The sequence below is a fragment of the Jatropha curcas genome, chromosome 8, assembly GCF_041381405.1.
Source record: "Jatropha curcas cultivar XTBG-Jc1 chromosome 8, XTBG_Jcur_1.0, whole genome shotgun sequence".
Taxonomy (NCBI): domain Eukaryota; kingdom Viridiplantae; phylum Streptophyta; class Magnoliopsida; order Malpighiales; family Euphorbiaceae; genus Jatropha; species Jatropha curcas.
Window position 1 is genome coordinate 5,814,813 of NC_143158.1, and position 12,008 is coordinate 5,826,820.

General features: G+C 33.2%; 2 protein-coding genes across 3 annotated transcripts; both read left to right on the forward strand.

Annotated features, from left to right (window-relative positions):
- Positions 1–344: 344 nt before the first annotated feature.
- On the forward strand, positions 345–4,311 carry LOC105633524 (signal recognition particle receptor alpha subunit family protein). Its single transcript, XM_012216130.4, has 10 exons — positions 345–499; positions 880–1,860; positions 2,120–2,204; positions 2,417–2,512; positions 2,604–2,756; positions 2,859–2,966; positions 3,098–3,217; positions 3,605–3,730; positions 3,819–3,902; positions 4,007–4,311. The coding sequence occupies exons 2-10, from the start codon at positions 905–907 to the stop codon at positions 4,130–4,132; spliced, it is 1,854 nt and encodes a 617-aa protein (XP_012071520.1). The 5' UTR covers positions 345–499; positions 880–904; the 3' UTR covers positions 4,133–4,311.
- Positions 4,312–5,730: 1,419 nt separating this feature from the next.
- On the forward strand, positions 5,731–11,350 carry APO2 (APO RNA-binding protein (DUF794)). 2 transcript variants are annotated; one of them, XM_012216129.4, is made up of 7 exons: positions 5,731–5,996; positions 6,099–6,142; positions 6,861–6,933; positions 7,798–7,901; positions 9,035–9,381; positions 9,843–10,672; positions 11,001–11,350. In XM_012216129.4, the coding sequence occupies exons 1-6, from the start codon at positions 5,951–5,953 to the stop codon at positions 10,669–10,671; spliced, it is 1,443 nt and encodes a 480-aa protein (XP_012071519.1). In that variant the 5' UTR covers positions 5,731–5,950; the 3' UTR covers position 10,672; positions 11,001–11,350. The 2 variants fall into 2 exon arrangements, with proteins under 2 accessions (XP_012071519.1, XP_089580914.1); XM_089724788.1 differs by lacking the exons at positions 5,731–5,996; positions 6,099–6,142; positions 6,861–6,933; positions 11,001–11,350 and having other exon boundaries at positions 6,952–7,901; positions 9,843–10,847.
- Positions 11,351–12,008: the final 658 nt, after the last annotated feature.

Genomic DNA, 12,008 nt, shown 5'->3' on the forward strand with positions numbered 1-12,008 from the left:
AGTAGTCCACAATCACATTGAATCTTGGAGGTTTACATCCTTATCAACTAAATTATCGAGTTTTGATACATTAAAATATAGCCCAGTGGTAAGTGTACGCTGTGTTGTAAAAAAATTTTCAACCTCTAGGTACTAGCATAAGCAGGGCCATAGTCTGCCAAATGTAATGCGATGTCGTTTGCTTCAGTTTGTTGCTTGTAATGGTCGGTCGTTTTATTTTAACCGCGGGTGTCAAATTTTTTTTAACCGCGCACAAATTGGTGGGCCCCAATTTCGGGTCAGCGGCTTGCACAATGTCCTTCGCCGGCCATCGAACCTAGTCAAAATATAGACATTATAAGAAAAAAGCCCAATATATATAGTGGAACATTCACAAATTCTCATTTTGTTTTCCCTTTTTGTCTCAGATTTTCCATTTTTTATCCTTCTCTTCTCCTTTTTTTTGTATTTTAGGTTTCTCATTTTTCTCAGAAATAAAAGAGAAAAAGAAAAGAAAAAGGTATGTCTTTATTATCCTCTCGATTCAAATTTGTGATCTGCATGTCGAATTTTTTTTTTTATTTTTTGTTTATTCTGTTTGTAACGGCTTTTGTTGATCTTGATTGGAATACGATTGTTGGATCCGTAATCTCTTGTATGATTTTAAATTCTGACCTTCTGTTTGTTTACCGGTAAAGTTTAGGTAACGGAAAACAATTTGATATGGCTAATCTGAGATCGATCTGTTTTACTCTGATTAAAAAATAGTTAATTTGATGAATTTATAGGAAGAATATAATTTTGAGGCGTTGTGAGGTTTTAATTATAGGATTTTATTTATTTATTGTTATGGATCGACTCGTGGTTTTTTTTAATCTGATTTTTAGAATTTGATTGCAGGTTTTTTTTTTAAAAAAAATTAAGGATGTTAGAGCAGTTGCTAATCTTCACAAGAGGAGGATTAATCCTCTGGACATGTAAAGAGCTTGGAAATGCTCTGAAAGGATCACCAATTGACACACTGATCCGATCATGTCTTTTGGAAGAAAGATCAGGTGCAGCATTTTATAATTATGATGCTCCTGGTGCTGCATACACCCTCAAATGGACTTTCCATAACGACCTTGGTCTTGTGTTTGTTGCTGTTTATCAGCGGATTCTTCATTTACTTTATGTTGATGAGCTGCTTGCAATGGTTAAGCGTGAGTTTTCGGAGATTTATGATCCAAAGCGTGTGGATTATAATGATTTTGATGAAACTTTTAGGCAACTTAGGAAAGAGGCAGAAGCTCGAGCTGATGAGTTGAAAAAATCGAAGCAGGTAATTAAGCCTGTGAATGATGGTAAGAAGCAAGTGCAAGTTAAAAAAAGTGGGTTTGAAGGAGGAAATAAGAAAAAAGGTGGAGCGAATGATGGTGGAGATGGTGATAAGGGAAAGGGTTACAAATTGGAGAATGGACACTCCAACGGTAATCATGTTGATATTCATGAGTCTAGGTCAGATGTTGCTAACGGTAAAGAAAATGCTAGTTCCAATATTGGAGCTTTTGATGTAAGCAAGCTTAAGAAGCTTAGAAATAAAGGTGGAAAGAAAACTGATACTGTTGTTAGTAAGGGTGCCAATGTGGACCCAAAGAAAAAGATAACAAAACAGAAGAGAGTTTGGGATGATTCGCCTAAAGAGTCCAAATTGGACTTTACAGATCCTGTGGAGGAGAATGGGAATGGGCATGCAGAGGTTGTGGCGACTGATCATGGTGAAAGCATGATGGATAAAGAAGAAATTATTAGTAGTGACAGTGAGGTGGAAGATGAGGAAGAGGAGAAAGATAGCAAGCGTGACACTAAGAAGAAGGGATGGTTTTCATCTATGTTTCAGAGGTAATTTCTGTTTAATATTAAAATTATTGTTCGTTCTTGGATTATGTGTATATTAGGTGAATTTCGGAATGGTATATATATAAAGCATTTTCAAGGGCTTAAATGTATCTTTAACAAACTATATTTAGCATCAGAATTCATTTTCTAATTTATTTCACTATTAGAAAATGAATTATGATGACCAAGCAGAAACTAACTAAATTTTAGAATGTAGTCCTTTGATATATGCATCAGATTTCATGCGCTTTCCTTGGCTCAGTATTGCAGGAAAGGCAAACTTGGAGAAGTCAGATCTGGAACCAGCTTTGAAAGCACTCAAGGATAGGTTGATGACCAAGAATGTGGTATGTTCTTGTTTGTTATCTTTTTCCTTGTGTACGCTTTTCTTCCTTTCTCAATAAAGCCTTTTGTTATCTGAAAGAAAAGAAAAAGAAATTGTCATGTTGCCTTATCCAGCAGATTTTTTTTTTTTTTGCATGAATTTTTCCTTAGTTGACCACTATTTATCAGTTTCACATTGCATGCTTATGAAGTTCTGTCCCTGGGGAAATTTCAGGCTGAGGAGATAGCTGAGAAGCTTTGCGAATCAGTTTCAGCAAGTCTTGAAGGTAAAAAGCTGGCATCTTTCACAAGAATATCCTCAACCGTGCAGGTTAGTTGAATCTGGAACATCTGGTTTCTTATTTTTGCTTCCTCCCAATTTGACGTAGCAATAAATTCATCATCATGCCATATGGCTACAGGGTGCAATGGAAGACGCTCTTGTTCGAATTTTAACTCCTAGGCGCTCTATTGACATACTGAGAGATGTACATGCTGCCAAGGAGCAGAGAAAGCCATATGTTGTTGTTTTTGTTGGTGTCAATGGGGTTGGAAAGTCCACCAATCTTGCTAAGGTTCAGTTGATGCTGTTCTCACTCTTGCTTTCCTGGCATTTGAAGATCTAATCATCATAGCATCCTGTTTTCTGATACATGGGTTATTTTTGTACATTGCAGGTAGCATACTGGCTTCTGCAGCATGACATTAGTGTTATGATGGCTGCTTGTGATACATTTAGGTCAGGAGCTGTAGAGCAGCTGCGCACTCATGCACGCAGACTTCAGGTACGAAATTGGTGTCATGTCATGTCTTATGAGCAGCAACTTTTTCTGGGCTCTTTATTGCAGCAGATTGTCTGTTTGATAATGTGTGGTTGATGGAAGCTGAGCATTGAACTTCTGACTTTTGTTGGTAGATCCCAATATTCGAAAAGGGCTATGAGAAAGATCCTGCCATTGTAGCAAAGGAAGCTATTCAGGAGGCTACACGCAATGGTTCTGATGTAGTTCTTGTTGATACTGCTGGTCGAATGCAGGTACCTTGTGAACTGATAATGAGGGTTGACTAGTATTGTCCAGCATATGAATTAGTTTGATGATTGCTTCTAACTTCTTTGGTGTTCTACATTTGCTTGTTCATAATGAAAGTTCTCTTTTGATCTTTTATTGAAAGCAATCAAAATGCTTTCAAAATGCAAAACATGATCACATAACTGGATCAAAACTTAGTAGCAATGATGTTTTATTGATATATCCTAAATATCTAAATTCTTTAGCCAACGGATCCTCACAGCAACCCTAGTAGTTTGGGAGTAGGAATTTGATTAAATTGAGTATTGGGAAATGGATTTAACACATCTATTTGCTTATTCCTTTTATTATTATTGTTATGATGATGACGATGCACTTGTCATGCATTTCAGGATAATGAACCATTGATGAGAGCTCTTTCAAAACTTATTTACCTCAACAATCCAGATTTGGTCTTGTTTGTTGGAGAGGCATTGGTTGGAAATGATGCCGTTGATCAACTATCAAAGTTCAACCAGGTTCAGTTCTTAATTCAAGCATTTCACTAGCTAATGTTCTTCTTTCTCAGACTGAATTTACCAAGCGATATTCTTTGTTTCTTTACAGAAACTAGCCGATCTCTCTACTTCACCTAATGCAAGATTAATCGATGGCATTCTGCTTACCAAGTTTGATACAATTGATGATAAGGTAGAGCGAATTGCACTAGTGACAAGCAATTCCTTATCCATTCTCTCTCTCTCTCTCTCCAGTTTTCTCTAAATGTGTTCCATATTTTGTTTTTGATGGTGTAGGTTGGTGCTGCGCTGTCAATGGTATACATCTCTGGCGCACCAGTAATGTTCGTCGGCTGTGGACAATCTTATACAGATCTCAAAAAGTTGAATGTGAAATCTATTGTCAAGACACTCCTCAAATGAGTAGTGTCTGTCCTCTAAAAAAGTTCATTGGTGCTTTCAATCGTGTGCTGTTATAAACAAATTACAGTCTGCCAAAAATAGTATGCTTGTTCTCTTAAATTCCTGTGAAACATTTTCTGTAATGAGAGGTGAATCAAATCCTATCTAGACGGTAGCTATTCAAATTGTTCTATTTGTTCTTTTGCTTTTCTGTTCTGTCACTTCTTTATCATGATAGATGTGCGATTGTATTTGACCATGTAGAGAATAGAGATGTCCTCTAAATCTAATAGTATTGGTGGTGAAAATCAATTAATTTACTCAATATGAAGAAACAAGAGTGTATGGAATGGAAATGCGTTAAGGCTTCAAAAGACAGACTGAAAAGCAACTAACTGATTTTCAAGAACAAAATCAAAACATTTGAAAAGAATTCTTTGCAGGAAAATTATCATTTCTCTTCTAACTTTTACAGTAACAATTGCTAATAAGCAATCATTTTTTCTTTCATAACATACATGGTTTTATAAGTTTGATTTTATATAAATATGATTTGATTTAAGTTTAGGTTACTTTTCACTTGTCTTCTCTCGATTTAGGGATTATCCTATTATTCTACCTAATTTTTAATCGGTCACTTAAAATTACCTATATTTCAATTTTGTAACAGAAAATCCCTTCTGAACAAAATCGGTTAAAAACCAAATGGAATGTTTATTTTCTGTTATAAAACTAGCGTGAGATCCATGCTATGCATGGTTTTAATATATAATTTTTATTAATTTTAAATTTTCTCAATTATAATATTATTAATGATTTCCTATTATTGTAATATACTGTGTACTTTTATTCGAATTTATTGCTCTATTTGTCTAGAATATATAATTTTTTTTTCCTTTCTCGTTAAATTATATTTAAAATAAATATTAGATGCATTTTTAGTATAAAATATTAATTGTGATAAGTTTTTTCCAACTATATTTATTTCAAAGCTATATTTCAAATTTTTTTATATATTATTCAAATCACAGTTAAATTCAAATTCAGCTAATCTTTTTTGAAAATGCAAATAAATTCAACTAATTTAAACTACATCATAAATGTTTCAACTTTAAAACTATTTAATGAATTGCAATTTAAAATTTTAAAATAAAATAAAATGTATTATAAAACTCTCGTCATGAAAAATATATTCTAGCTATAGTTATTTACAAACTATATTTAGACACTAGATAATTATTTATCCTTTTATTTTTTCCAAATTGTATTTTAATATACGTTATAATATTAAAAAAATGGTAATTAATAAATCTCTATTTTCAAAAAAACTAATTATAAGATCAACTCTGTGTCAGTTATAATTCGATTAATATTTTGGTCATTTTATTCAAAATAACATATTTTAATTATCAACTTTTGACTGAGAAAATAATTTCTAAATTATAGTCAAACTAACTATAAAGTTCCTAATTTATAATTTCTATTAATCTTTAGGTCCTTCATTTAAAAATTGAAAATATTAAAATTAAAATTTGAAAATAGGATCTATATTTATAAATTTAACTATAATTGAAGGACCAATTTATACTTTTCCTTAATATTTCTATGGTAAGAAAAACTCCAGACATGAAGAAGAAGACAACGCCTTGTATCACTGTTAATATCCAAAGCCACAAAGTGGCGGTGGGATTTGTTGATTCTGAAGAGAAGCAAGGAAAAGGATAAAGAAACGAATATCGCCTCGAAATTTGCCGCTCTGAAAACCCTACCTCTCTATTTCTTTTCTTTGTATATCTACTGAACAGACTCAAGAAGGGGTCCTGAACCTATCAGAGATTAATGATGGAAGTTGCTTCTCATCCAATTCATAATCCTCTTCGTCTCTGTAATCTGTCTTTCTTTCTTTCTTTATGTATATCTACGTGTTTCTTCTTCAGTTTAATTTGTTTGTGTTTTTGATTTTCTTTTGGTACTAAATTTTCTTTAGGTAATAGAAGAACGAGTTTTTGTTCTTCGTCTTCCTCGTCGCTGGTATTTCTCTTAATTCACTTGTTTATTTCTATAGTAATTTCATTTTCCCTTTTTTTTTTTTTAAATTTCTTTTATTGGTTATATCCTAGTCGGTTACTGAGAAATTGGAGGGAAATGATGGGGAAATGTTTTTTCTTTTCTTAATTCTCTTCTCAATTTTGGTTGGTTAAGGTTAGATAACTTCTATCTGAATCTACATAATTAGAACTAGTCCATTCCTTCAGATATGAATATCAAAGAGGATGACAGGAGGAAATGAATTGAGATTAAGATTTTTTTTTTTTTTTTTTTTTTTGTGTGTGTGTGATATTTGGACTGCTATTTGTGATGAAATCAGGATGATTGCACTAAAAATCTATGTTTTCCAGGGAATTTATTATTGGATTAAGTTTTTGTACTTCCATCTTTTCTTCATCAAGATGGGATGGATTTTTTCTTTTTTTTTTTTTAAGGGGAGTTGGGTGGGGCTATAATAAAAAAATGAAATAATGCCATATTTCTCCTTCTTGCCAGCAACCCTATGATTAGAAGCATTGACCTTAAGACTATTTTAAGTTGGAAGTTAGGGGACATCATTTGCTGCTTCTCTCTCTACTCCTTTATCTATTTCTCTGCCATTGTTTGTATAATATTTCAATGTTGTGGATTATTGATGCCTTTCAGCATAGAAAATTACCCTTGATTCTTTACTCAGTTGTTTGCATTTCATTAATTGCAGTTCTATTTACATAAAGGACTACATTTTGGACACACTCCATTTAAACGAACAATTTTGAGAAGTTCAAGTAATTGTGAGTATATTCATAGTCATATGAGTTGCTCATATATGGTTTGCATGAAATGAGTGATTGGCAGTATATTGCAATAATAAATTTAACTTTGTGATTTCTTTGGACAGAATTTTACTATGGTTCTTCATATATTGCTATTGCTTTGAAGAATAATATATATTGTTGTTTGTGCAACTCAGTAATACCATCATAAAATGATGTTTATCTGTTTGTTTCTTATATAATAGAACAACAACAACAACAACAACAAATCTTAAGTTGACATTTCTTAATGAATGATTTAAAATAGGTTTAAAAAAAAAAAAAAAGAAAAGGAGAAAAGGGGCTTTTTTTTCTTATTTTTTCATAATTTGGCAAACCAATGAATATTTTTATTTATTTACTTTTAAAAAATTGTTCCAATTCACAAATTAATTATTGTTAAAAAAAAAAAAAAGGGTAAAACTTCCCCTTCTCATAAACTATCCCGTTACAGTTGACCAGAATTTATTCTGCGAAATCGCAATGTAAAGGGCTAATTGTAAACTGATCTGTTCGGGTTGGGTCAAGTTGTTTATCGAATGCTAAAGCCACGCGGTCCAGACCCGACCGACCCACATAATCTGGTAAAAGATCGTATTTGCAATGTGCTGTAGCTTGTGTTACACATTTCCTCTTATATCTCGTCTTCCCACCAATGGCTAGGAGCATCCGATTCTCCCTCTTTTAATTTGTATCTGTGATTGCTTGATCTGTAGCTACTATCTTCTTGTACATAAAGTATTTTCTCGCTTGCCTCAAATTTTATGGCTTAGAGCACAGATTTTGTGGATTTTATAGCTTCTTGTTTTTCGCCTATGGCTTTATCTCATGGTAACTTGACAGTTTTTCATCCAAGAATTGAAGCTTTTGTGGTCTGTTATCAACCAAGACCACAAGTTCACAAATTTAACCTCTACCCTGGTCTCAGTTCGCTTGATTCTTTACAGGTACTTGTTATTTTATCTGCTAAAATTGAAATATTGGTTGATTTAGAAATGTTTAGTTGGAAGCATGTTTAATATTCACTGGCTTTCATATTGTTTTGAGTTCTTAGATTCTTGTTAATAGAATGTGTAAAAGTGCCAACCAAAAAAAAAAAAAAAAGATAAGAAATCCACATGGTGGATGCTTTAGAAATTTTCTTGTAGGCTCATTTGGTGTCATTGAGTTAGCTTTACCTCATTGATATTGCTCTCAATCACCACCAACTATATTTTAGTTCTGTGTGAATTGTTTGTGTTTTAGGCCTTTCCATTACTGTCTTAGAAGATTACTTGACGTCTTTAGGAGGTGTATAATCTTTGAAACTAAATAACCTATATTTATGATGTTTAACAGACAGAAAAGTTGCTTCCTTTGTCCTTGTAGTAGTTGTCGAAGACCAAATATTTGCATTTTGCTACTGTACTGTATCTATATGTGATTAACTGAACAATTAGACATTCACTATTATTATTATTATTATTTGGTGTCGGAATTAAATGCCCTACATAACAGGGGATAGCTCTGTACTTCCCCATGAGCCCCTCCCGCCTTACCTAAGATTTGAAATTTTGAACCTGAGACCTATTAATATAAATCTTAAGTCTTAAGCGTTGATGTTTGATATGCTGGTTTTTTTTATATGGCCATAAGATGCCAAAATACTCTATTGATTTATTAATTAGCATTGTGATGATGAATCCTTTGGACATAAAGGATGCTGACACATGATACTTGTGGCAGAAATAAAACTAGGAAATGCTTCTTCATGAGCATTTTGATCAAGAAGACTTCAGGTGACACACCTTGAATGACAATTTTTCTTTACCTTGTCATCCAACAGTCAAGAAAAATAGCTTACATTAATTTGAAATGAGTCATCTTTTACCCAAGTTACTTCTTTAATACACCATTACTTCATATTAGGCACTGTTAAATTGAAGACAGTAAACAGAAAGTTCACGCAGGCATAACATTGTTCTGAAATTTTACTTTTTCATGTTTTTTTTTTTTTTTTTTTTTGTCTAAGCCTGATTTGTTTGTCTCCCATGTTACTGCTGCTCCTTAACTCCTTTTTTTCTCACCCATCCCCTTGCAGCATAGTAGCAATAAGCTTAGACTTGAGTCTGCAGTAACATCAAGAGAGTTGTGGAAACCGAAGGCCTTGGTCATCACAAATGAACATCCACAAAATGTTGATTTTCCTCGAAAATATTCAAACAAGGAAAAGAAGCCCTTTCCAGTACCCATAGTTGAATTGAGACGAGCTGCAAGGGAGAGAATGAAGAACAGGAAAGGCCAGCCTAAAGGGCGACCCCCTCCTCCAAGGATTGGCTTGGTTGTTAAGAGCCTTATACCGCTTGCTTATGATGTATACAATGCAAGGATTGTCTTGATTAACAATCTCAAGAAATTAATGACAGTGGTCCCTGTGCATGCTTGTGGGTAATTTTCATCCTCTTCTCTATCTTCACCGATGAAATGTAGAAACATTTGTGCCATTGTAAAGGAACAATGTACTTTTCAAATTATAAGCTATCACCTTTTGTCTGCTAACATTTATTATGCGCAAAATATGAACACATCTGATGATATCTGATATCAGTTGCTGTCTTCTACTGCCCAAAAACATAAATGACAGGAGATCTAAGAGAATCTGGATTGTGGAATCTATACATGGTGTTTTAGTGAGTATGGGACATCTAGATTGTTAATCTTGGCAGGTTGACCATCATACTGATTGTTATTTACTTGTTTATTTATATAATTTATTGGTCACACTAATGCCTGGAAAGAATAGACTCTTTATCAAAACAGCGCATAGATGCATGTATGCAAAGAATAGTTGCTAGTTCTTGAAACTCTTTGATGAATTTGCTATATTGGATGTTGCCTATCATTTGCAGGTGGTGTAATGAAATTCATGTGGGACCTGAAGGACATCCATTTAGGACATGCAGAAGTAAATATGCTAACCTCCGCAAGGGCCAACATGAGTGGACAAATGCAGCTATTGAAGATATATTCGTTCCCATAGAATCCTATCACCTTTTTGACCGTCTAGGAAAGCGTATACCTCATGCAGAGAGATTTTCAGTCCCCCGAATTCCTGCGGTTGTTGAGCTTTGCATCCAAGCAGGTGTTGAAATTCCTGAATATCCCACAAAAAGGAGAAGAAAGCCAATCATTCGCATAAATAGGAGTGAATTTGTTGATGCAGATGAAAGTGACCTGCCGGATCCTGAACCAGTAGTTCCTGTAAAGCCTCTGCTAACTGAAATACCCAACTCAGAAATAGTAGCCCCATCTAATGAAGAAGAAACCAAATTTCTTGCGGAGGAAACACTACAAGCATGGGAGAATATGAGGAAAGGAGCCAAGAAGTTAATGAGGGTGTACACAGTGAGAGTTTGTGGATATTGTCCAGAGGTGCATGTAGGACCCCGTGGACACAAAGCACAGAATTGTGGGGCCAACAAGCATCAACAACGAAATGGGCAACATGGTTGGCAGGCTGCTGTGCTTGATGACCTGATACCACCAAGATATGTGTGGCATCTTCCTGATGTAGGGTCGCCATTGCATCGGGAGCTCCGGAGGTTTTATGGACAAGCCCCTGCTGTTGTGGAGATGTGCATTCAAGCAGGTGCTGCTGTGCCAGATGAATACAAACCAACCATGAGATTGGATATTGGGATCCCTTCCAGTGTTAGAGAAGCTGAAATGGTTGTTTAAGGTATTTTTATTTCATCTCTGTCTAAATGTAGCATAAAGTGCATGTACTATGTAGAATATTGAAAAAAGAAAGAGACAATTTAGGTTCTTTCAAAAAATGAAAGCAATTTTAGCTGTATTGGGATACTCTTCCAGGATATGGTTTCTCCACCTAATTTAGTTGCAAGTTTTACTGATCCTCCCCTGTTTCTATATGATAATGAAAAAAGATTTGATAGAAAGATCACCAATCATGTTCATATGATTTTTACCATGGGAATGATTGTTTCTTCTATGAGATACTGTTTTATTTATCTTTAAAATGGTAGCACTTGCTTTTCTTGTTTCAGGGCTTTCTGAACTCTGAACTTTTTCTCACTTTGAATCCGTCCAGTGAAAATGAACAATGACCCCACATTGGAATTTCTCCTAGGCCGACTCACTCTACCACATCAGTTATGGACCCTCCCCATGTGTTATTCGGCTCTATCTAATGCGTGATACGATTAGGGAAATGGTCATTTGTATTTAATAATGATATAAAAAAATTATACAACCCATTTAATTATATAAGTCATGTATGAGGCAAAGCTCAATCTGTTCAGTTATATGCATAGCATGTGTTAGAAAACCCTACATACACATGTATAACTCACTTCAATTGACATGTATGCTAATAAAATTATTTTTTTATCCTTAATTCAGCGTGTTTGACGGGTTCTATGAGTTAATACATGGCATGACTCGTTTAAAATAATGTCATATATAGATCACAAGCTTAATTTCAATTGTTGGAGAATCGTACTCTATTAATTATTATATGAAGTTTATTAAACTATTTAATATTATGTTCAACGGTGTATTTTTATATTAGATAAGAGGCTGAAAAGTAATTTAACAATATAAAAATATTAAGTAATAATATTATATTAAAGAAAAAGAAATAAATAATCAATATTTTAAAATATTTAATAAAATATTTTTTTGAAGAAATAACTCAATAATTTAATAAAATAAAATTTAAGAATAAATTAATGTAAATTATAAATTATAATTATAAGTAAAATTAGACACTAAATAATATGTATCCTTTTTTTTTTTCCAAATTGTATTTTAATATACGATATAATATTTGAAAAAAAATAAATTGGTAATTAATAAATATCTATTTCCAAAAAAACTAACTATAAGATCTTTAACTCTGTGTCAGTTATGATTCGATTAATATTTTGGTCATTTTATTCAAAATAATATATTTTAATTATCAACTTTTGACTGAGAAATTAATTTTTAAATTATAGTCAAACTAACTATAAAGTTCATAATTTATAATTTCTATTAATCTTTAGGTCATTCAT